Raw genomic sequence first — 25357 nt, 5'->3', positions numbered from 1 at the left:
AGGAACCTCATAGTTCCTTTATACCTTCCCATCAATCACTTGCTGTAACCTCAAAGCTTTTTATACTCTTGTCTCTTGCTCAAAAGGCTTTTTTGGCTACCGTTCACAGGAACAAAGAGGTTTCTTTCTTTCTTTCTTGTCTCGGAGCGAGTAGTTTGATGTGTATCCTAAGAGTTCTGTCCCATTTTTACATGCTCTCTGTGAAGTGCTCTTCAGTTTGAGAGTTTTCAGAATCCTGCTGTTAATGTCTCAATATGGGGCAGTGTAATTATTTAAAGGTAGACTGAGACCGGGATGGATGAGTGATTGAGAGTCTGGTCCACACATGCTCACTAAAAAAAATCACTGTGAAGATGCTGCTTTTGCCAAATAGGTTAGCCCAAAAGATAATCAAGGTTGATCCAAGACTTTTTCCCCTCTGATGTTAAGAACCCTCATTTTGCTTGTGCCATCATAACTTTTCCATTGAATGTCAGAAGAAAATCCAGATTTTGTGCTGCAAGGCACTTCTTTCAGAATCTGACTAAAGTCTTGCTAGAAGCTGCTATGTGATAGGAATCTCTCCTGCCCATTCCAGAGCAATTGAGACTAGGTATATTGTACAGGAACAGGCTAGATTGCACTGAAGCTTATGATGGAATTATTTAATTTTTTTAACATATGAATGTAAGCATGGTCGTAGTAGATCAGACCAATGGTTCATCTTGTGTAGTATCCTATCTTCCAATGATGGCCAATGCTAAGGAATGAATGAATGGAATGGCAGTTTATCAAGTGATCCATTCCCTGTTGTCAAGTCCCAGCTTCTGACCAAGTTTAAGGGGGGGGCAAAAGGGCTCCCCCACCCCTTCCTGTTTAGGCCCTGCCCTTCCGGGGTGGTCTGGAGCTACTTCAGAAATTTTTGAAGTGGCCCCCAGGCAAAAATTGCCTACCCTGTCATAGGGTTACATCCTGGCCATCTTGGCTAATCCATCAATTTATCTAATTCTTTTTTGAACCTGGTCATTCTTTTGGCCTTCACAACATCTGATTATGGGTTCCCAAGACTGATCGTGCAATTCTGGGTACTTCCATATATTTGTTTTAAACCTGATATCTATGAATTTAATTGCATAATTCTTGGTTCTTGTCTCCTGTGAAGGGGTAAATAACACTTTGTTGTTCACTTTCTCCACACCAATGATGATTATATAGACCTCTGTCTAGAGATGTAAAAAGTTGTTTAAAAAAAGTAACTGCTAAAAATCTTAGAGGTTACGCGTGCTGCGGACTCTGCAGTATAAAGCTTATATAAGAATACAGCTTGATCTCAAAGCTTATATATAAGCTTTATACTATAGAGCCTGCAGCGAAACCTTCCTGGGCGTGAGGCCTGCAGCCCATGTCAGCCCTGCTCCTGGGGAGCCAGCTGTATTGCAAGTTCTGCAGACTAAAAGTTACATGGCAGAGACCCCAATGGAGCCGGGGCTTCCAGGGAGTCAATGTGTAACCGTAATAGAAACCATTTAAACAGTTACACTTTTACATCTCTACCTCTATCCTATCCTCTCTTAGTCTCTTTTCTAACATGAACAATTGCAGTCTTTTCAATCTCTCCTTTAATTTTGTTGAACTATTTTTGTTGCCCTTCTTAGTACAATATCCAATTTTAATATCTTTTTCTGTTGTTCAGATATTTCCTGTACAACCTTGTATTTCAAGCCTGGAAGACTTTTATGTGCCATCAACGGAAAAAAAGGCACAAATATTGTGTCGCAGAGTCTCATGGTGAGAGAGGACGGGCAGCAGTTTTTTATAGGATCACATAATGTCAGTTTTTCAAGTGTTATGTGAGAACAAATCCGTTTCCTGTACATGTTTGTGTATTTACCTCTCTGACTCCAGTGTGCAAGTGTAAATTACTCCCATCACTGGTAATTTTTAAATCCAGCTTGGGTGTTTTTCTAAAAGATCTATTCTGCGAATTATTTTGGGGAAGTTCAGTGACCTGTGTAACAAGGAGATGAAACTAGATGATCCCAATAGTCCCTTCTGTCATTGGATTCTATGAATCTTATGTGCAGATGGCTGTCTGCCTGAGGTTAGCAGGGGAGATTACTTGATCCATTGTACTATGCAGATAGCTATTAAGGGATCCTAGTGGAAAAGCCAAAGGGACACTCAGTGTGTTCTTAGGTTTGTTGTGGGTTTGTTCATTGATACAATATGTATTTGAATGGATATTTTCACTACAATCCATTATTGGTGGAGTTCCCCAGCCCCTTAGCTGATGTAGGAGTCAGCTCTGGCTTTCTTTCTGCGTCTGTTTATTTTTACCCACTTTCTTCTGAATCCTCTGTTATTTCAGTACGTGTCACAAGTGAAATGAAACTCATAATGTTTTCACAATATAATAGCGTTCCAACTTTAGCTATGTTGGGAGCTATACAATCGAGGACTCAAATATTCCTTGCAAGCATACGTTCTCTGATCTATGACTCTGCTGGAGAATTCCCCCTGCAATGGGGATGTGAATGCTAGATGCACTAGAAGAGAAAAAGTTTTCTTTGCAAATGCTTGCCCCGCTTGCGTGCCTGTAATGGTCTCAGCTTCTAGTGACTAAGACAAAGGTGTAGTGGTTCCTTTGAAATCTAGCTGTATTTTTAAAGTCAAGATTTCTGTCCCATGCAACATGTGGTGGTCGTAAACAGGTGCAACTCTGGAAAGCTACAGACTATCACCTAATACTGGATATAGTAAACTCAAAAGAAACTCACCCACCTTGTTGTGAAGGGGGGGTTCCAACAGTTGTGGAAATAAATGTGTCCTTTCAGCCTAAGTGGCAGCTGAGAAAGTGAGGCCAGGGGTGAGAGTTTTCTGTCCTCCCCAAATCTATTCCAAGCCAGATTATTTGGTGAGGTACAGGGTCTAGGATCTAGCTATCGTTTGTAAAGCATTTGGGGATCCTTCAGCATGGAGGGCAAGAAGATAAATGCAAAATATTTGTTTGCCCATCTCCAGACAAGGAGGAGGCCATGCATTAACATGCAACTGTACTCCACTTTCAGAAAGAATCAAATAGCATCTCAAGGTGTTGATTATAAAACCTTAGAATTTACAACATTGAAGAGAAGGTTCTAATTTTACCAGTAGTTCTAAGCAATGATTTTAAATATTAATGCCACATATTAAATGAACACAAATTAGTTGGTTCACAAAAACAAACAAAAAAAATCCCACTAATGAGTCAAAGTGAAAAAGAAGTAATCCCTTTTAAAAAGTGTTAAATTTTTGTTCACGAGTTCTTGGAAAATGTTGCCATAGAGACATATGTTTTCTATTTGATTTTCAATATTACATAGCATAAAATTAACCGACTTGTGTTTGGGGAAAGATACTTTTTCAGTAATTACTCATTAATAATAGTCCAAATCAACATAATCAGTCTTGGGCTATAGGTTTGTTCTGTGGGATTGAGAGGAAAATAATTTATCCTAATGGATAGAACATGGGACTGTGACTCAGGAGACCTATGTTGTGGTCCTGACTTGTTGGGAAACTTCCTATCCTCAGCAAACTGTGCCTTGATGTCCCCATTAAAATGGGGATAATATTCCTTTGTAAAGCGCTTTGAGAACTACTGAAGAAGCCCTATATAACAGTGTTTCTTAAACTTTTTAAGACCGAGGAATGCCAAGGATTTTTTTGTTAAGCAAAAAAAAAAAAACACACGCACCTTGCCCCTTAAACACTTTTATTGACAATGACAATATTCGCTCATTGCCCAATGATAATTTAAGTATCTTTTTAATTATCTTTTGAAAAGTGGAACATCTTTTTTAATCTAAATATCCCAGACATAACCTGTCAATCGCTATCCATTAAATAAAAAAAAGTTGTCCAACAAAGAAGGAACATTGTATATGGCCCCCCTCAGGTGTCCTGGGTAACAAGTGAGGGCTAAAGGCAGTGGTGCAAAGACCCAGTTGAGGTGGCGGCTATAGGTCAGTTCTCTCCCCTAGCAGACAGGATCCCCACACCAGCAGCAGAGACAGCCAATCAGAGCTGGTCCTGCTGCTGGCCCTGCAATGCTCCTCCCTCTGGCAAGGGGCGCAATCGTGGCATGGACCTTTCCCAGGCAATTGCAAGCCGGGCGCAGCAGCCCGTGAGGAGGAATGTCGGTAGCCCCACCTCATTTCCTGCTGCGTCATCACTCGCTCACCTCTTCCGCCCTTCACACCACCTGCTGTGTCTCAGTGGCTCTAACGGCCGTTATTTTTCCTCAAATGGTCACGGCACACCTGTGAGTTCTCCAGAACACCAGTGTTCTCCGGAACTCAGTTTAAGAAACAAGGTTGTCTAGAGTCCAGCACAATGGGTTAGAGCAGTGGTGCAACCAGTGGGGGTCACGGATGTCTTCCTGTGGGGCCGCCAACAGCTGGGCCCAGCACCTGGCTGGATCTAAGCTCTGTGCTGTGCTGCGGGGCTACCAACGGCCGGGCCCAGCCCCTGGCTGCCCGGGTCGAAGCACTGTGCCACACTGCTCAAATTATCTTGAGTATATGGGGGTCATGGTTGAAAAAAGGTATCACACTACTGGGTTAGAGCCCTACCATATTTATGGTTCATTTTGGTCAATTTCATGGTCCGTTTTAATAATAGAAAATTTCTTGATTCAGCTATTTAAATTTAAAATTTTGTAGTGTTGTAACTGTGGGGGTCCTGACCCCAAAAGGAGTTGGAGGGGGTAGTCACAAAGTTATCGTAGTGGGAGTTGTGGTATTTCTAACCTTGCTTCTGTGCTGCTGCTAGTGGCAGTGCTGCCTGCAGGGCTGGGCAGCCGGAGAGCAATGGCTGCTGGATGGGAGCCCAGCTCTAAAGACAGTGCCAACTGCTAGGGTTAGCACAGACATAAGGGTGGCAATACCATGATTTCCCCCTAAAATAACCTTGGGGCCAATGTTTTCTTTAATCTTTTCTATCCATGTGTGGTTTTTTCCATATCTCTGTGGAATAAATTTTCATGTACACCACCAGCAGAAACAAAAACTAGCTTTGGATGCTCTGCTAATCAGCAGGGCATCTTTTGAATCTTTTTTTAGCAGACACGCAGTTGCAAAGTTTACAGGGAACACTGCTTGGAACTTCCCACACAACTCCTTTTTGCATCAGGATCCCCCAGTTTGAGAAACACTGATCTCTCCATAAAATCTCTGTCGACAGAGGGATGTAAATGAGGCATTTTGAAAGTGCAAATGAAGCAGGAATTTAAATAGCTTGCGCTGCATTTGCATAATAGCGTCCTGGCACTCTTTCGAACAAGCGCCATTTTGAATGTAAAACCGCGGTCTAGACGTGGTTCTTCTTCGAGTGGTTGCTCATGTCCATTCGAAGTAGGTGTGCGCACTGCGTGCACCGCGTCTTCCGGAGCGATTTCCCTAGCGGTACCCGGGCGCGGCCTGCGGGAAGTTTATGCCCAGAGGCGACCCACACAACAGTTGTCTAAAGTGTCTGGGCATAGCGGTGCAACTCTCGACGCTGGGTCGCCAGTCCCGTTCAGCTTCGGGCCGTGCTCGACCCTCAGCGCCACTGACCTCCCTACCAGCCCCTCGTTTGGCGGCGCCGGTACCGTACTCTCACAGCCATGTGACGTCCGCTGCGGCACCGCTGTCCTCCACGGCACCTGGCCTGGAACTGGCGTCCGTCTCCGCGCCATCACAAACACCGGCACCGACCTTGTGGACTTTGCCAGTGCGCTAGCCAGGGCACGCAGCACCGAGCCTGACTGGTGCAGCTGTGCCCTCAGCACCGTGTCCGATACTGGGCTTGGGTCCCCCGGTACTGTGTACAGCAGCAATAACTCTCCTGGCACCGGGCCTAGGCACCCCGGTACCGCGGCTATCGACAACGTTCCCGCTGGCACCGGGCCTGGGCACTCCGGTGCCACAACCGCCAATGGTCTCGACACCGGGCTTCAGCACCCCGGTGCCACAACTGCAGGTGGTCACTCTCCCGGCACCGGGCCTCGGCACCCCAGTGCCGCAACCAGCAGCATCAACTGTTCCGGCACCGGGCATGGGTCCCCTGGTGCCGCAACTGGCAGAAAATCTCCCAGTACCGGGCATAGGTCCCCCGGTACCACAGCACCTCCGCCCCCGCCGTACTCATGCCGGCAAGCCGGAGTCTATGGCTAGGTTTGCCCTGCACTCTTCTATAGCTCCGCCCTAGTTGGAGTCCGACTACTCCTCAGATTCGGACGCAACTTCCATCTGTTCGGGGTCCTCGGGAGCGTCCTCAACCCGCAGGTCCCATTCCCGACACTGGCGGGACCATTCTCAGCAAACTTGGCCCCCGAATCCGCAGTGCCCTTTTGGACTCCGTGGGCCTACCATCAGTGGCAGGTCCCTGTGCCGCCTTCTCTGGTGTCGGAGGCTTCAGGTCGCCGATCACAGCCCTCAGCGTCGCTGTCTCGACCTCCCTCCTCCCCGCACGGGGCACCGCAGCCCGACCTAGCGGCGGGAGTCTCAGTGCCACGGCCGGGCCCACAGGCAGTGCAGGACGTCCAGCTGGCACCACAGTCGGCACCGACCATCGATCCGGCCTCAATACAGGACTCATCCTCGTCATCGTCCCCTGATGAGGTCCTAGCAGATCCAGCAAGTCTGCCTACCATGGATGCCTGCACGCATCAGGAATTACTCCGGCACATGGCATCCAATTTGAATGTCCCGGTGGAACCCGTTGTACAGGACGTGGATCCAATGGTGGACATCATTGCCGATGACGCACCCGCACGCCTGGCCTTACCGCTAAACAAAACGGTGGCCAAGATTACTAATGCCCTGTGGCAGACGCCGGTGACCTTGACCCCTACCTTAAAAGGGGTTGAGAGGCGCTATTATGTCCCTCACACGGGGCATGAGCATCTGTATTCGCAGCCCGCCCCGGGGTCCTTGGTCGTGCAGGCCACGGCCCAAAAGGAAAGACTTCCCCAGCCTGGCCCATCTCCAAAGGCGAGAGAGCCTAAGCGGCTGGATTTGATGGGCCGCAAGGTTTACGCCACAGGTGCGTTGCAACTCCGCATCGCAAATCAACAGGCGATGTTGAGCCGGTATGCCTTCAATACCTGGCAGGCTGCGGAGAAATTCAGGGACAGGCTTCCGGCTGACGATCGTCAGGAGTTCGCAGCCATCGCTTCCGAGGGGAAGGTTATTGCCCGAACCGCTCTCCAGGCGTCCCTGGACACAGTTGACTCGGCAGCCCGTACTATGGCATCTGGCGTGGTTATGTGCTGGGGTGCCTGGCTACATGTCTCGGGGATTCCCCCCGACGTACAAAATATGATTCAGGACTTGCCATTTGAGGGCAAAACTTTGTTCTCGGAGCACACCGACTCTAGGCTCCATACGCTAAAGGACACAAGGTCTACCCTGAAGTCCTTGGGCATTCACACGCCTGCCCCGCAGCGTCGTCAGCTGCCCTATAGGCAACAGGGGAGAGCGCAGCCCCAAGTCCCTCGTGGGGATTACTGGAGGCGACGCTTCCACGCCTCCGGTGGAGGTGCCAGGTTGGTTGCGCACCCCCAGGGCTCTAGGGGTCGCCGTCGTCGCCCCAGGACAGATAACCAGCGGGGAGGTCCCCACGGCCCTTCCCATCAGGGCAAGCCTCAATTTTGATGCCCTCTTCGAGGGTTACGCACCAGTCTCCCACCCTGGTCCCCCGTTTGGGGCCAGGCTATCCCTTTTTGCCCATGTAAGGGCACTAATCACATCAGACGCCTGGGTACTAGCAATAGTAAACAGAGGCTATACCATCCCCTTCTTGGGCCCACTGCCTTCAAACCCCCCTTCCCCGTCCCCTTTCAGGGACACCCCTCACGAACACATCCTGTGCCAGGAGGTGTCCGTGCTCCTCGCAAAAGAAGCAGTGGAAGAGGTTCCCCCACTCCTCTGCGGAAGGGGATTCTACTCCCGGTATTTTGTTGTCCCCAAACCAAAGGGAGGAGCTCGTCCCATCTTGGACCTTAGAGATCTGAACAAGGCGGTCGTAAAACACATTCAGAGTGGTGACCTTAGCCTCGGTCATCCCAGTGCTACAGTTAGGAGACTGGTACGCAATCCTCGATCTCCAGGATGTGTACTTCCATGTGGCAATCAGAACCAGCCACAGGAGGTTTCTCAGGTTTACGGTTGGCCAACACCATTTTCAGTTTAGGATGCTCCCTTTTGGCCTGTCAACGGCACTAAGCGTATTCACCAAGTGCATGGCTGTGGTTGCGGTGTTTCTCCGCAAGCAAGGGGTGCACGTGTTCCCGTACCTTGACGATTGGCTAATCTGAGGTCTCTTACGAGCAGGTAAACGCTCACGTGTCACTCACGAAGGCCCTCTTTCTAAAGCTCGGGCTCATGCTGAACGAGGAGAAGTCATTCCTACCCCCTTCTCAGCATCTCGAGTTTGTGGGGGCCCTCCTCGACGCAAGGGTAGCAAGAGCATTCCTCCACAGGAGCAGATTCCTCTCCATAGTGGAGTTGATTTCCGGGTTAACCCGGTACCCTATCACGACCCCCCGCGTATGTTCGCGGCTCCTGGGTCATATGGCTGCATGCACGTACACGGTACGCCACGCTAGAATGAGGATGAGGCCTCTGCAGGCGTGGTTGGCAAAGGCCTTCAGCCAGTCCCGGGGCCTTTGGGATTCAGTCATAACAGTGCCCCCAGAGGTCCTGGCCTCCCTATAATGGTGGACCCAGGAGGACGTTGTACGCAGTGCGGTACCTTTCAGTGTTCCTCCCCCCTCCCTCACGCTGGTCACCGATGCCTCCAACCTGGGCAGGGGAGCACACCTGAAGCGGCACAGGACTCGGGGTCATTGGTCCCCGACAGAACGGTCCCTTCACATAAACGTCCGGGAATTGTGAGCGGTGAGAACAGCCTGCAAAGCCTTCCTGCCAAGACTCTCTTGCCGCTCGATCCTGGTTCGTTTGGACAATACAGCAGCTGTCTTTTACCTCAACAAGCAGGGGTGGGGCTCGGTCGCCTCCCCTCTGCAGAGAGGCTCTGCTACTCTGGCATCTGTATGTGAAACACGATATCACGCCACAGGCGGAGTATCTCCCGGGGTGCAAGAATCTGTTAGCAGACACACTGAGCAGATCCTTCGGAGCCCACGAGTGGTCACTCAAAGACTCTATCCTGCATCAGGTTTTCCGCAGGTGGGGTTATCCCCTCCTAGACCTGTTTGCACTCCCTCCAGTCCGGGACCTTCTAACTCAACCCTGGGACGGGGGGACCATGGTTCACTCAGATCTCAGGTTTCTCCACCTAACGGCATGGTTTATCTGTGGCTGAACGAACCGGAAAGGGAGTGTTCCCAGGAGGTTCAGATGGTACTCCTCAGTAGCAGGAAGCCCTCTACCAGACAGTCGTACGCTGCCAAGTGGCGGCGCTTCTTGTCTTGGGCGTCCCGAAGAGGAGTGCACCCTTCCTCGGCCCCTGTCCCGACTGTCTTAGACTATCTTTTTGAGCTTCGGTCCAGTGGCCTCTCTTTTTCTTCTATTAAAGTCCACGTGGCATCTCTCTCCGCCTTCCATGTGGGTACGGCAGGAGTTTCCCTCTTCTCTGACCCGGTGGTTAAAAGATTCCTTACCGGCCTGGAAAAATTGTATCCCTCAGTGAGGGTCCCTCTCCCCGCCTGGGACCTAAACGCAGTCCTCCACAGGCTTATGTTGCCCCCTTTCGAGCCGTTGGTTATGTGCTCCCTGAAGCACCTCTTGTGGAAGGTTGCTTTCATCGTGGCTATTACGTCTGCTCGTAGGGTTTCTGAACTACGGGCGCTGACTATAGATCCGCCCTACCTTGTCTTTTCACATAGTAATGTGAGGCTCCGCCCTCATCCGGCCTTCCTCCCAAAGTGGTGGTGTCACCATTCCACTTGTCCCAGGAGATTTATCTCCCGGTTTTCTTCCCGAAGCCCCACACCTCCCCCAAGGAGTGGGTGCTCCATTTCCAGGATGCTAAGCGGGCACTAGAGTTCTATATTGATAGAACCAAACCCTTTCGCAGATCCCAGCAGTTGTTTGTTGCTTTTGGGGGCAGGGTAAAAGGGTTGCCTATTTCAACATAGAGGTTGTCAAACTGGGTCGCAGAATGTATCAGGGAATGTTATCAACTGGCTAGCAAGATCCCTCCCAGGGTTACAGCACATTCTACCAGGGCGCAGGCATCCTCGGTAGCGTTTGGGGCTCAGATACCGATTACAGAAATTTGCAGGGCGGCCACATGGTCGTCCCTACATATCTTTACAGCGCACTATGCGCTAGCACAACAGGCCAGGGAGGACACAGGGGTGGGCTCTGCTGTCCTCAATTCTGTGGTGTAAATATGTTGAGTTTTCACTGTTATTGGCTTATGCCTTCTTGGTGTTTATCTGTTTGAATAAATCTGTTCCGTTTATTCACCTTTACTATGACACCTGTGGTTTGACTGCTCCGACCCCTCCTCCGTATGTGGGGTTGGCTTGGAAGTCACCTACTTTGAATGGACATGAGCAACCACTCGAAGAAGAAAAGAACGGTTACTTACCTGTAACTGTTGTTCTTCGAGATGTGTTGCTCATGTCCATTCGACTCCCACCCTACCTCCCCTTCGTCGGAGTGTCTGGAAAGAAGGAACTGAGGTGGGGCAGCGCCGGCAGGGGTACGTATGCCCCGCCATGGTGGCGCCACTCCAGGGGGCGCCCTGCCGGCGCTACGGGTACTGGTAGGGAAAATGCTCCGGAAGACGTGGTGCACGCGGTGCGCGCACCTACTTCGAATGGACATGAGCAACACATCTCGAAGAACAACAGTTACAGTTAAGTAACCATTCTTTTCTTTTGAAAATGGCAGGCTTTTTTTGAAAGATCCTGTACTCCTCAAAAATGGAGTTTTCAAAAGAACCATGTCTAGACCGCGGTTTTACTTTCGAAATGGCGCTTATTCAAAAGAGCACCATGACGTGATAATGCAAATGAAGCGTGGGATATTTAAATCGCCACTTCATTTGCAGTTTAGAAGTGCCTCATTTATATCCCTCTATCGACAGAGAGATGTAGTCTAGATGTAGCCACTGAGTCTAAAGTTGCAGTATGTGCCCAAAGGAATTTTGCAGCTTGAATAAAGTAATTAAACATGTTAGCTATGTGAAGCTATTGTCATTTCAAATCTTATCTTCAGCCCATCTCCATTGCTCTGCCAGCAGCTAAGGGGCGTGTCTACATCAATTATTCCTCACTAAATCAGTATGTGAATTTAAAGCCCAATAGGTGTTTCATAGTAAGCCTCCATATGGTCACTCTTGTTCTAGAATAAGCATGTCTGGGCAGACAGCTATTGAGGAGTAGCTACTTTAGACAATTTCCTTGTGAGGCAAGCCTTATTTGAGCCTTTTTTTTTTTTCTGTCCCCAGCTCATGGAGTGACTGCAGTTTTAGGCTTTCCCTATAGGTGGCAATGTAAGGCTGATGTTTTTAAAAAATACCAAATACTTGTATAATAGTAATAGAAATGTAGCCGTGTTATTCTGGTCTTGCTGAAACAAAAGACAGGACTATGCAGCACTTTAAAGACTAACAAGATGGTTTATTAGGTGATGAGCTTTCGTGGGCCAGACCCACTTCCTCAGATCAAATTGTGGAAGAAAATTGACATGACCATATATATCAAAGGGATACAATCAAAAAACACTAGACAGTAACCTCCCCCCCACACGACACCTCTGTTCTAAAATCTGATTTTTCAATTTTATGTGTTCACTTTTTTTGATTATGCCAATTTTCTTCCACTATTTGATCTGAGGAAGTGGGTCTGACCCAGGAAAACTCATCACCTAATAAACCATCTTGTTAGTCTTTAAAGTGCTGCATGGTTCTGTCTTTTGTTTCAAATACTTGTATGTCATTTTTTAAAAAATGATGCAACTTTTGCTGTGCACAGCGGAGAAGCAGAAGCTGCGCTGGACCTGGCAGCATTGGCTGATCTACATTGATGTTCGCAGGACCAAGCATAGGATGCAGTCTGAGGCGTTGGCTTTCAGGGAAACAAGCACTCTACGGTGAGAATGGACATGAAACAGTTACATGTTAACCACAAACACCTTCTCTATCTCATTATCTGCTCCCACACTAAATCTTGCCAGTTCACCTTTGATTTTGTCTCAGCTGCTTTCTCTCCTCCCCCTCACTCTACCAAATGACTCCATCTAGAAGGAAGTTGATCAGTAATGTGTATGTTGAGCCTGATAAGAAGAGGTTAATTCTTTGTACTAGACTGCAGAATGAATGTGTCTTAAATATTTTTGGCAGTGTGTCATGGAAAGTGTGGACAAGACGACTGCACCAGAAGTATGCTAACTGTAAGATGAAGACTCTGGCTCTGCAGCACTGGGCCCAGAGCCTGCAGTTTCGGGTAAGTCCTTCAATCCCAGCGCTTTGTACCTGAAATAACACATGGTTGTTAATAACTAGCAAAGGAATAAACAATTTTACACCCTCAATAATCCCTTTGTACACTGCAATAAACTTGAAGCTCTTTAATCCGTCAACTGTGGGAAGCAGGGTTTGCCAGATTAAAGATTTTACTGGGATAGGGAGGAAGTGAAAAGGATGAGGGAGGGTACTTACCTGATGCTCCATGTTCCCCTCCCCCACCACCACCTCACCACTTTGGGAGCAGCAAGGAAAAGCTTCCTGCAGAGTGTTGCTGTGCTGCTGCTCTTTCCCCTCTCTTCTCTTTCCCCCCCCCCCCCCCCGCTAAGATCTGGACCACAGGTGATCCCAAATTAGGGACAGTCAGGGTATGTTGACGGAGCCATGTAAACTAGTTTACCTGATATAGTCCATGAAGCAGGGATTTAAATAATCCCTGCTTCATTAAAATAAAAATGGCCGCTGCGCTGTGCCAACAATCAGCTGACCCGGCACAGTGCGGCAGTCTAGACATGGATCGGTCGACAAGGGAAGCCTTTGTCGACTGCTCCCTTATGCCTCGTGAAATGAGGTCTACAGGAGCGGTTGACAAAGGCTTTCCTTGTCGACCGATCCGCGTCTAGACTGCCGCACTGTGCTGGATCAGCTGATTGTTGGCACAGCGCGGCAGCCATTTTTATTTTAATGAAGTGGGGATTATTTAAATCTCCGCTTCACTGACTGTCGGGTAAACTAGTTTACATGGCTCCGTTGATGGAGCCATGTAGTCTAGACGTACCCTCAGAGAATGGATGTTCACAGAATGGGTGATGCAAGCTATGGGTTTGACCGTACCTTTCCAGATATTCATGCTGGTATGCTTTCCCGAGGCAAGGTCTTACCTGTAAATTGCTGCTCAGTAATGTAAGTAAAATAGAACATTCCCCAGGTTGTCTCCCCTTGGGGTCCTCAAAGATTCTTCTCTATAATGCAGGAATAAAAGCAACATTGAAGCTTTTCTAAATTCAGTGAATTTCTAAGGAACTGTGTGGCCACAGGGAATTATGATTCTTTACAACAAGTCCAGGAAGCTACCAGAAACTTTATAGAGTCATTAAAAAGACATGATGTGTAGGAATGTAAATGACTAGTTGACTATCCGATAAGCATATGCTTATCGGATAGTTTACTAATGACTGAACTAATCACTTCCCCCCCCTTGCTGCCTCTATCAGGCAGCGGGAGGGGAGCAGGAGCCAGTGCTGGGGGGGGGGGGGAGCTCCCCATTTTAAAACAATCGATTAATAAGAGGTCGAGGGAAAATTATTTTTATTAGTGTTTCAAACATGGCCAAAACAAGTCAGTCATCTCCTCTTCCTCACTGGATCATTTATATTCACTTTGCAGCAAAAGTGAAGTGACTGTTGGACTCTCACCATACAATAGACAGTTTATCTTCTGTGAAATCCAAAGTGAAAATAGTTAATCAAACTGATATATTTGATTTCCTTTGCTCTGGAATTGTTCAACCATTCCCTGGAAGAGTGGTGGTTGCTGTCATGGATGTAGAAGAAGGCACTTGTTCTCCTCCCACTTGGGTGGGGTGTGGCCTGAGTTCTAATCTAACTGGAAGATGGCAACCCTGCAGATGGCATCAGCACTTTGCCAGGGAGACTGGTCCCATTATTTGGGAAACTAAATAATTGGGGCTTTTAGATACCAGCCTCCTTCATCTTAATCAATCTTTAAATGAAAAGGTTGCATTTGGGAGCCTACTGTTAGTTCTCGGACAGTAGAATTGTGCCCTTTAAAAGAGGAATAAGTTTTAGTTTAAGATTTTTCAGGCTGCTGTAAGACTGACCCTGACATTTCCTATTCTCTTGCAACTTTCCTCATTGCAGTATGCTTTGGGTGTAGAAGCCTTAACTCAAAGCTGTTGACAAGTGAGGAGTTGGGCTGTACATACATAGGAAAAGCCAGGGTGGAAATGAGAGGGAAGGTGAGGTAAATGAAAGTCTTGTCCTAGATCCATGGTCACCAACCTGTTGATCTATTGGTTGATTGGGAGGGCTCTACCAGTCGATCACAAGAGGTTTGGGGCTTCCCATTTCCTGCGGGGTGGAAGGAAGTCTGGAGCTGTGCGCCACTTCTAGGATTTCAGGAAGTGCACTGGCTGCTCTCCCTTCCCCCAAACAGCCGACACGGTACCACAACCCACGTCGGTGGCATGCCAGGCACTTGCTGCATGGCCAGAGGGGAGGGGTTCCCAGAGGAGGTGCACACCAGAGCTTCCCTCCTCTGTGGCGGAGAGGGAGTCGGAGTCCCCAGAGGAGGCGCATGCTGGGGACTCCTTGTATTCCACTCCCGCTGGCACCCTGTCCCCCGCCCCAGCACCCACTAGCACCCTTCCGCAGTACCATGTCCCCTGTTCCCATCAGCACAGTTGGGGGGCCACATTAGTGAGGCTTGGGCGGGTTTTGGAGGAGGTTTTTTTTTTTTTTTTTTTTTTGCATCTCACTGCTGTGGCCCCAGCTGACTTTTCGGTGGGTCACTGATCCCTGACTCAAAACAGGTTCCCCGCCCTTCTCTCAAATAAAGACAATGCTGAAACTTTTTGTTTGACATAATATTTTATTTAAAAATGAAGCCTGATCAACAAACCCCCATGTGGGGCCAAGCCCCCATCTGGCCGCAGCATCATAACACTCCTGCATCCCCCCAGGCCCCATATCTGAGCCTATCATACACTGGAATCCCCTGTCTTGAGTCTCTCACATCCCCAAACTCCTGCACCCCCACATCCTCAGTCTTCTGCCACAACACTCCAGCACCATCCACACACTGCAAATCTGTGTCCTAAGCCCATCATACTCCCAGCCTCCCTACCCTAAGCCCCTCACATACCCCAACCCAAACTCCTGCACTCTCACGGCCACAAGCCTGTGGCTTGCTCAGTACCCTTACCCTCCACCTGACCCCAACACTCCCCAGCCTGGAGCCTCCTCCTGAGCCAGCATCCCCTTCTCCACCTCCTCCTGCATCCAAATTCCCTCCCAGAGTTTGCACCTCTCTCCCCTTCCCACACCTAAATCCCTCATTTTCACCTCAGAGCCCACACATCCTGTCTCAACCCAGTAAAGGTACGGCTAGACTTCAGGAGTTTTTCCAGGATTCCAGAGAGATCCTGGAAAAACTCTTCTGCATTCAGGGACGTGTTTGCTCTTCCACAAAAAAAAAAAGTGGAAGAACAAACACGCTCTTTCGGTAACCCCTGTATTCCTCATTCTACAAGGAATAAGGGGACTTCCGAAAGAAGGAGTTTTTCTGACATTTAGCCTAGTCTAGACAGGCCAAATGTTGGAAAAAACTCTTCCTACGGAAGAATCGGGAAAAAAAGCAGCAGTGTAGCTGTACCCTGATAGTGTATAAAGGCTGGGGATAGCAAGTGATGAAGAGGAGAACAGAGGGTGGGGCTTCAAAGAAGGGGCGAGGTCGTGGGGGAGGGATGGGACTGTAGATCTTGGCTTGTTCTGAGATTTAAAGTGATCTTGGGTGTAAAAAGGTTGGAGACTGCTGTCCTAGATAGACTGGAAATGTCAACTGAAAATAAATGATTGCTTCATGAAAACTTCATTCTCCATAGCTCCTTTTTTATTTCTGTCTCTGGGTCTCTATTTGATATGTTTTACTTCTCGGTTGCTTTTGTGCTTTCTTTTCTTCTTCCTCCGTTCTTCCCTATGCCCTCAATACACCTTCACTTCCTTCTGCTTACTCTTGATTGACCCTCTCCTCACTTTTTTTCTAATTTGTACTGTCAGGCCTGGCAACAGTGGATAGAGCTATATTTGCACATCCAGCATAACAAGCAGAAGGAGGCCTGGGCGGTGAATCATCATCGGCGCTGGGAGCTGAGAAGATGCATGAAGGCCTGGTTGGGGCACTTGCAACTTCAAAGAAAAAAAAAGCATCAGGACAGTGAGTGAAAATCGTAGTAATATAGGACTGAAAGGGACCTCAATAGGTTTAGTTCAGCCTGCTGTACTGAAACAGAACAAAGTATTTAGACTAGCTCTGACAGGGGTTTGTCTAACCTATTTTGTGGAATCTCCATCACTGGAGGTTTTAAATATCCCTAGGTAATTTGTTTAGGTGTTTTAACTGCCCTTCTACTTAAGAAGTTTTCCCTAATGTTTAAAACTTCCTTACTGTAATTTAAATTAATTACTACTTGTCCTGTCCTTGATGGGTAAGGAGAACAGTTTCTCATCTGCCTCCTTGTAATAACAGTTTACAAGTATATAAAAGGTTATGTTAGCATGTTCCCCCATTTCACCACTTCTGTCCTCCACACTAAACAGTCTCAGTTTTTTAAATCTTCCCTCATAGGTCACGTTTTCTAGCCCTTTCCTGAGTTAGTGTCCAGAACTGAACACAGTACTCTAGCTGAGGTCTTATCAGTGCTAAGTGGGGTGGATCGAATTACCTCTTGTGTCTTGCGTACAACACTGTTGCTAGTATATCCCAGAATGATGTTCACTTTTTTTGGGACAGTATTACATTGATGACCCATATTTAGCTTGTGAGCCACTATCTTCTCCTGATTTTTTTTCTGCAGTACTCCTTCCTAGGCTGTCATATCCACTTTTTTTAATTTGTACAATTATTCCTTTGTAAGTGGAGTTTTTTTCATTGGTCCTTATTGAATTTCATCCTATTCCATTCAGATCATTTCTCTAGTTTCTCAAGATCATTTTGAATTTTAATCTTGTCCTCCAAAAGGCTTGCAACCTCTCCTAGCTTGGTATCCTCTGCAGATTTTACAAGTATACTCTTGCTATAGCATTATCCAAATCATTTATGAATAGAACCACACACACGACAGATGTCTTCAGGACCCCCATATACCTTTAGTTATCAATGGCTCACAATTGAGCTGTCCTCTCAGTTGTCTACCAACCTTATAATAGATTTGTCTACCCTATATTTCCCTAGTTCGTTTGAGGTGTTGACAGTATCAAATGTTGAGCTATGACATCTGATATGCTTTCCCACTGGCCATAAAGCTTGTTATCTCTCCAAAGAAGAATAGTAGCTTAGTGTGACATGATTTGTCCTTGACAAATTCAGGTTGACTGTTACTTATCTTGTTTTCTTCTAGATGCTTGCAATTTGATTGTTTGGTCCATTTTCATTTTGGGTACTGAAAGTAAGCTGCCTGGTCTAGAATTCTCCTGCTGGTCCTTATTCCACTTTTTGTTGGTGGATACTATATTTGAATGCAGAGATGGAACAGAATAGTGCCTCACAATCAAAACAACTCATTGCCACTGTAGGAAAATTGATACATTTTCCCTTTTAGGAGACACTTTGATGCTTCTGATTGGTAGTTCAGGGCCTGAAGAGCTGTGGCCTGGGCTAGTGAGGATTGTGTGAATTGTGTACTGGTACATCCAGAAAAAAACCTACTGTTGCCTTATTGTGGAGAGAGGATAGATATGGTCTTAGAAAGGAAACACTTTATTGCCCTTCCAACCAAGACTTACACTCTGTAGCGAGTACTCTGGTTGGGATACCTGAAAGGAAGAAGCATGCAGCCATTTTCAGAGCTAATATCAGTCCCCACAAGGATTTCTTGAATAACCAAAGCAATGTCAGGTAATAGCTGGTGGTAAAATTCTCATTATCCCTTGCTGGTACTGAAAATTTGGTTACTTGAGGACCTAGAGTTTGCACATCATTGCCTCCTGACACAAACAATGCAGGAGCAGAGAGCTGATCATTTGTAACTTGTGTCTCTTATTGTAGAGCTAGCTCAACAACATCACCAAGTTTGTGTGCTTCAGCAATGTTTCTCTGGCTGGCGGCATGCCTGGGAGCACAGGAGAAGTATGCAAGTCTACAAGGAGCGTATTAGTGAGCTAGCAACAAGGGTTATCTTACGGAGAGTGTTCACACACTGGAAGTACTGTATCCTTTGTATATGTTTCCGCAATGGTGGGCAGGTTCGAGAGAATTCTGTGGGTAGATGGGGTAGGTAAACAATAACGTAGGAAGCAGCATTTATAAGAAGCAGGAATGGCTGGCTTTTCATTAGAAAGGTGCATATTAGTCCATAGTGAACGGGCACTGGAAAGGAGCAAGACTAGCAACTGGAACACATTAGCTAAAACCTGTAGAGACTAGCGTATGGCTGACACCAGACAAGAAATGCATCTTTTTAAATCAGACTCGCGTATAATAGCTTCACGGCAGCCAAAATGTGTGTGCATACCGGTGCAGAAATCCCAATGCTAAAGCGGGTTTGGACTGGAATTCAGTGCCTGTCACTGAAGGAGAAGGGTATGTTGTGTCTCTTTATATTCACAGGGACTTCTATGTAAAGGACATTTTCTTTTTAACTTGATGACAGATGTTGTACTGTGTATGGAAGAGACCTGGCAGCATGAGCTTGCAGAAAAACATCACCGACACCATCTTTTGGTAAGAGCTTTGTAATATCTCAGGTGAGCGGTAATCTAGGCTATTTGGAATGATTTTTCCCAGAGTTGCACCTAGCCATGTGTATTCATCTTGATTGGTGAGCATGTTATGGGCTAGATGGTAGGCATAATATTTCCTTCCATGAGCTGTTCAGATCAGATACTATGTGCACAGATTCAGATTGTCATGGAACCTGCCAGACTGTTGTGTGCAGAGAAGATAGATTCATAGACTATAAGGCCAGAAGGGTCCATTATGATCATCTAGCCAAATAGTTCTCAAACTATGGGTTGGAACCCCAAAGTGGATCAGAAGCACATTTTTATGGGGTCACCAGGGCTGACTTAGACTTGCTGGGGCCCAGGGCCAAAACCCAAGCCACATCACGTGGGACTGAAGCAGAAGGACTTCAACTCTGGGTTGGGGGGGCTCAGGTTGTAGGTCCCCTACTTGGGCCTGAAGCTCTTGAGCTTTGGCCCTGCTCTAGGTGGAGGGGCTTGGGCAGGCTCATGTTTCGGTGCCCCTTCCTGGGACTGTGAAATAATTGTCAGAAGGAGGAGCTCAGATTGATCTTGTGAGCATGATCTCCCAGCCAGATACCTAGGAAAGAATCCTTTCTAGTAATTCAGAGACCTCCCCATCTACTGGCCCATGAATGTGCATTAGAGATTTTTTGCTACTAGCATTTGCTGACTGGCTACATATTATTGCAGACTGTCTCATCTTGCCATGCTCTCTATGAACTTATCTAAGCCAGTCTTGAAGCCATTTAGGCTTTTTGCCCCCACTGCTTCCCTTGAAAGTCTGTTCCAGAACATCTCTCCTCTGATGGTTAGAAGACTTAATCTAATTTCAAGCCTAAATTTGTTGACGGCCATTTGATTTGTTCTTGTGTCCACATTGGTGCTTACCTTAAATAGGGTAGAGGACTGACACTTGTATCTTGATGGGGAAATTTAATCTGAGGCATATCTTTCTGCTCCAGAAGAGATCAAGTTATTGTTCCAATCAGGAAAGAAATTAGACTAAGTGGTCCTTCATACACTCCCTGGCCCTTTCACTCTTAAATAACATTTCCCTCCTTTTTTTCTTACCTTTACTACTATGCATGAAAATTAATGCCCCAAGATAAATTGGCTTTGTCCTTGTTTACACTGCTGTGCTAAAACTCCATGTCTGTACTTTCCTCTTGAAGACTGAAAACCTTCCCTCTATTGATAATGCCATCATATACCAGCCACCAGTGTGATCCTATAAGTATCTTTCACTGGGGAAGGGATAGGAGTTAATCTTTATTTTCTTTATCCTTAAAAGCACCCCTTTATCCTTAAAAGCACTTCCCAACAGAAATGAATTCCTCATATCTGGTGTTCACGGTGGCTTTGTCTTGTTGGAACAGGTATTTTTCTGTAGTGTGAGGCAGAATGATCATCCACAAAACAAAGCTAAAGCCATTGGGATATTTTGGAAATAATAGCAGTAATGTAACAGGAAAGTGCTGGCCCTTTAAGGAAGGATATAATTCTTCCAATTCAGTCCAGAATTGAGGCATTCTGGGATTTGTAGTTCAGAGAGAGACAAGACTGTGATGGGCAACCTGCAGCCTGAGGGCCACATGCAGCCCATTGAAGTTCTCTGTGTGGCTTGAGAGACATTGTGTTTGCTGTAGTCCATGTGCAAAGTTGCCAGATTAGACGAGTTTCCATCTGTGTAGCGCTTTTTCATACTAGTATTACTAAAGTGACACACACTTAAAGCAAGGATACGTGAAGTGAGGTGCATGCTAATGGCACACAACGCTGACTGTGAGCTGCACTCTCCTGCATCCAGTCAAATGCTGCTATGATTCAGTCTGTACACCCTGCACATTGGTATTAAGTGTGGTTAGCAAAACTATCCTATCCCGGGAGATCATTTGAGAAAGGGCTTGCGAAGGAGCCTGGGCAGTGATTGGTGACGCAGCAAGGGAGAGCTGGATGACTCAAGAAGAAATTGTAGGAAGGGGTTGGTTTAGTTTAGCTGCTAAACTATCCAACTAAAGAGGCACTCAGGTTTGGTTATGTATCCATTATTACCATTGACCATATCATGTAGCAATAAAGCAGGGTTCAATGTAAAGAGCAGCTGGTACTAAGGTAATCAACCTTTGCCTGATTGGTTATTCAGACTACACAGCGAAAGATAAGTCAAATTCTTCTGATTGTTTTCACAGCACTTTGGATTTAATGCCCTGCGGAAGAATGTTATAAATGCTCGTCTCCAGCAAATGAGAAGAAATTTGGCTCATCAGCAGCATCAAGTAATGGTGGGTGTAGTCTTGTTTTAGGCTGCGTGTATGAGACCTTTTTCTGAACCTCCCCCCTTCTCACACCTGTTCCTAAGAAGGGTTTTCTAGTGCAGGGGTTCCCAACCTTTTTTAATACCATGGACTGGCAAACCCATTCACAAACTTCTGGCAGACTGGCAAAACTTTATTTGCATAGTCGTTATGCAAATAGGCAAATAAAATGTTATTTGTCCACCTAGCCCCAGTCCAGCCCCTTGCTCCCCAGTGTCTGACACCCTTTCACTCCCACCCCTACACTTCATGTCCTTTGACCCTTTCACCTCTGATCGCTACAGACCATGCCAATACCCTCTTGCCTTGTGACCCAGTCATGCTTCACCCAATACCCCTTTGATCCCACCCCCGCACTCCCCAGAGCGAGGCTGCTCTCTCTAGGGAGCTTGGCTATTACTTGCCATTTGGGCAAGTGGAGCAGCCGCTGGTGGCGCACACCCCTTCCCTTCATAAGCGTGTCTCATGCCCCTATGGGTAGAGGTGGACCCTGGTTGGGTTGCCATCTTACCTGTGTGGGAAAAGAGAGGGAGGTGCCTCCTGCTTTTGTTTTAGTTTCAGTGCTGCCGCCAGGCAAAATCGGCCACCATGGCTGCTAGAGCTTAGCTGCCACAGACAGCTGGCTTCAGTTCTGGCAGCTGCTGCAGCCTGGCAGTTAAGAACTATTGCTCCAGTCAATTTGTTATTCCTTTGCTTCCAGCAGTTTCAAAATATATTTCCTGTTTAAGTCTAGGATCAGTCAACATATAACTAGGCCCATATGTCTGTCATGCAGTCCCCTTGTGAACCTCAGTGTAGCCAAGAAGACTTAGTCTCCCTATGTGTAGAGGGAACAATTGGCTGTAACCCCATGACAAAAAACGTGAAGTGGTTAAAATAAGCTCAGCAGAGCATGCAGTGTGGCAGCCACTGGATATAGCAACTTTTCTGTGTTCAGATGTTTAAAGACATTCAGAACAGCTGGAAGATAACAGAATTGTCAGGCGTGTGCTTTTTAGATTGGTTGTCTAGAGCAGCACAGAAAACTTTAAATAACTCTGCCTCCAGAATACTGTAATAGCAGGATATTTACATTGTCATTCTTTTGGATTCTCCTTCTCTTGTATCCTATGTTTTTCTTTCCTCTGCTGTTTTGCTCCAGTTGCTGCAGAGTTTTTGGAATCGCTGGAAGTATCGGCTGGAACAGGAGGAAGAAGAGCGTCAGCAGTCCCTGACGCTAGCAGCTCGAAATCACTACAGGTGCTTCAGGGAAATATATTTCCAGATACAATTAAAGAGCTGAAACTCAGCAGCTCTTGGTTTTAGTTTTAAATCTGGTAATGCTTCAATGTGTGAGATCATCCTGACCCATTATGAAGAGTGTCCTAGTTCTGGACCAAATTTTATTTGAGAAACATGGAAGGGAAATTGGTGTTGCAAAGCCATAACCATTGTCTAGGCTAGTTTATTTAAAAAACAAAACAAAAAAACTCCTCCCATGAGAGGTTGGAGTACTAGTGTAGACATGGCACAGGTAGTTTTGCCACCAGGTTGCATAGACCTGCACTGAGCTGTGGTTAAAAGTAGAAGGTTCGGAAATGTGGCTAGTCCCAGGAAGGCGCAGAAACAGGCAAACTATTACTAAATATCTTTTAAACTTTTATTAGAATACTTCCAGTTATAGTTTTTCTTTATTAGTCTCTTACATGCGTGGCCGCCAAATAACTATTAGTAGGAGCAATAAGCAAAGTGCAATACAATAAATGAAAACTCCCTGAGCTTTTTCTAAGTCCCAATAGTTGTCAATAAGGGACCAGGGATTATCAACAGTTATGTTTACATTAATCTTACTCATAAGTCTAATTACTTATCTAAAACTCTTAACAATACTACTTAACAAAACTTTTAACTAAGTTTAGATAGCAATACTCACACTTAGAAAAAACACAAAGTACAACAGCAACAACAGCATAGTTGGTATGCGTTACGCTCTACAGGAACTCTGGTTTGGTGAGCGGGAGGTGGCCTTCGGGTGATCAGTCCTTGGGCCTGGCTCATATTCTGCCATCCAATGTTGATTCGGGATTCCTCAATTTGATATAGGAGGGGTAGCTGTTTTATAGAGAGCTTTTGCGCACTTTTTGTGATAGGCTAGCAGACCCTGTCTGCTAAGTGACAGGGGTAAGGGGGTGAGATGGTTTCCTGTTTTTCCTTTCCTGCCTTATTGGGCATGGCACAGTCAGCACAACCAGCATGAACTTTACATGAACTTTTTAGGTCTGGTTTTGGTTCCTGTTCGTCGCTGACCTTTAAGTTACATAGTGTAAGGGTTTTCATCAAGGGGAAGTTGACCTTTTGCTTGGATGGCAATACGCGCGAGAGGCCTGGCCAGCAAAGAGCCTGCTTCCACATGAGCAAGGCTAGAAAATAGGCTGGTAAAATATCTGCCCTGTCTACCTAAGTTCTACCATCATAGAAGCCTTGAGCATTTTTTTGGGCAAGTGTTAACAGCCATAGAGGTTTTAAATTCCTCTTTAAACCCAAAGGTACTTACTCCAGGTCTGAGTGCATAGTTATGAAGCAGTAGAAGAAACTCTTGCACTTGTACCTGCCTACATTGTGGTTTTAGATAAATATGTAACTTCTGCTCTTGATGCCTTTCTTTTGGTGGGCAGGGAGGAATCTGTATGGCATACATAAAGCATTTTAATGTAACATGATTATTTCTTGATTGAGACAGATTGTTTAAGGCACTAAGTTTTATATGTAGCTCAAGCTGTTCTTTCATATAGAGGAAGGTTGTTTGCTAATACTTGAGTTTTATATTTTTATTTCAGGGTAAGGCTTCTGCAGAAGTCTGTCAGGATATGGTTAAGGAATGCCAAGTGGAGAAGACATAGGCAGGTATCTGTCACGTTTAAGTAGCTATTACACACGATATAACCCAAATTATTATAAAAGCTGGATAAACAAGAAAGCTACTTGCACCGGTCAAAGGATGGGTGAATGTGTCTGTCATGTCCGTGGTGCAGTAAGTTCACAGGATAAAATCCCCATGTCCTGTAGCTGGTTATAAAGAGTTGTACATCACCCAAACAGAGCCCTTCTCTGGGAACCAAAGAATGTTAATGTTGGTGCTGGCATTTCTGGAAAGGAGGAAGCCCTTATTAATTTATTATCATTATTACTATTATTATTTAGTTAAGGGATGAGCAGTGTTTTTGATGTGGGGGTTATGCCAAGATTTTGGTAGATGGTCAGGGCAGCACTCTCTCATGAGGTTTGGGATGGAGGTTGAGTGCAGAAGGGAGTTGGAGGTAAGGGATGCAGGAGGAGTTGTGGGTCTGGGAGGGTGTTTGGATGGAGGAGAAGATTGTGTCTGGGCAGGGGACTGAGGTAGAGGAAAGGGTGCAGGGTCTGGGAAGAGGTATGGGTGCAGAAGAGGATTCCGACCTGCAGAAGGAGTTTGGGAGGGAGGGGGTGCAGGGTCTGAGAGGGATTTGTGACCTAGGACAAAGGTGCTGGAGGGGGTCCAAGGATTTGAATTGTGACTGGGGGTAGGAGATTGGGATGCAAGGTCTGGGAGGGAGTTGTAATCTAAAGGAGCGGTGTAGGAAGTGGTGTAGAGTCTGGGAGGGGATTTGGGTTACATTAGGTGGTACAGAGGGTTTGGATTATGTGGAGTAGGGGTGAAAAAGGGAGCAGAGAGAGGTGGGGTGTCAGAGGCATGCTGTGGCCAGGAGACACTTACCTAAATGCCTCCTGGCTAGCAGCCTAACAGGTTCCTTAAACAGGCTCCCTGCCCCACCCCCACACTGCTGATGTGGGGACTATGTGCTTCTTTGAATGCTGGGAACCTGGGAGAAGGAGGGAAGGGGTACTTCCCCAAACAATGGGAGCTGCAAGATTGTGCTGGGGACAGGAGCACTGTATGAAAGCCTCCCCCCTGCCCTCTCCCCAGGCTCGCAGTACTCACAGAAGCACATGGCCCCCCACAACTGGCTGCTCTGAGCACTGTGCACAGGGGTGGGGCAGGCAGAGACCCTGGCTGAGGCTTATGCTGAGCTGCATGCCAGATGTGGTGGCTTAGCAAGCTGAATGTGGCCTGTGGGTCATAATTTGCCTGCCCCCAAGTTTCTA

General features: G+C 46.7%; 1 protein-coding gene across 6 annotated transcripts in view; it reads left to right on the top strand.

Moving 5' to 3' along the window:
• Positions 1-25357, top strand: part of SFI1 (SFI1 centrin binding protein) — a 69952-nt gene that overhangs the window by 16072 nt on the left and 28523 nt on the right. For 4 of the 6 annotated variants that reach the window (XR_012895936.2, XM_075898024.2, XM_075898025.2 and 1 more), the window contains exons 6-14: positions 1673-1767; positions 11951-12068; positions 12319-12421; positions 16239-16395; positions 18226-18387; positions 18830-18900; positions 21113-21205; positions 22380-22477; positions 24055-24121. Coding sequence is in view for 5 of the 6 variants with exons in the window: in XM_075898024.2 (XP_075754139.2) it covers positions 1673-1767; positions 11951-12068; positions 12319-12421; positions 16239-16395; positions 18226-18387; positions 18830-18900; positions 21113-21205; positions 22380-22477; positions 24055-24121 (964 nt within the window). In the remaining variant the exon portion in view is untranslated. The remainder of the gene's footprint in view (positions 1-1672; positions 1768-11950; positions 12069-12318; positions 12422-16238; positions 16396-18225; positions 18388-18829; positions 18901-21112; positions 21206-22379; positions 22478-24054; positions 24122-25357) is intronic. The other 2 variants (XM_075898028.2, XM_075898029.2) reach the window with 2 other exon arrangements.

The sequence above is a fragment of the Pelodiscus sinensis genome, chromosome Z (genome assembly GCF_052426305.1).
Source record: "Pelodiscus sinensis isolate ZL-2025 chromosome Z, ASM5242630v1, whole genome shotgun sequence".
Classification (NCBI taxonomy): Eukaryota; Metazoa; Chordata; order Testudines; family Trionychidae; genus Pelodiscus; species Pelodiscus sinensis.
The sequence above is the reverse complement of the archived record's forward strand: the minus strand, read 5'-3'. Positions and strand labels throughout refer to the sequence as shown.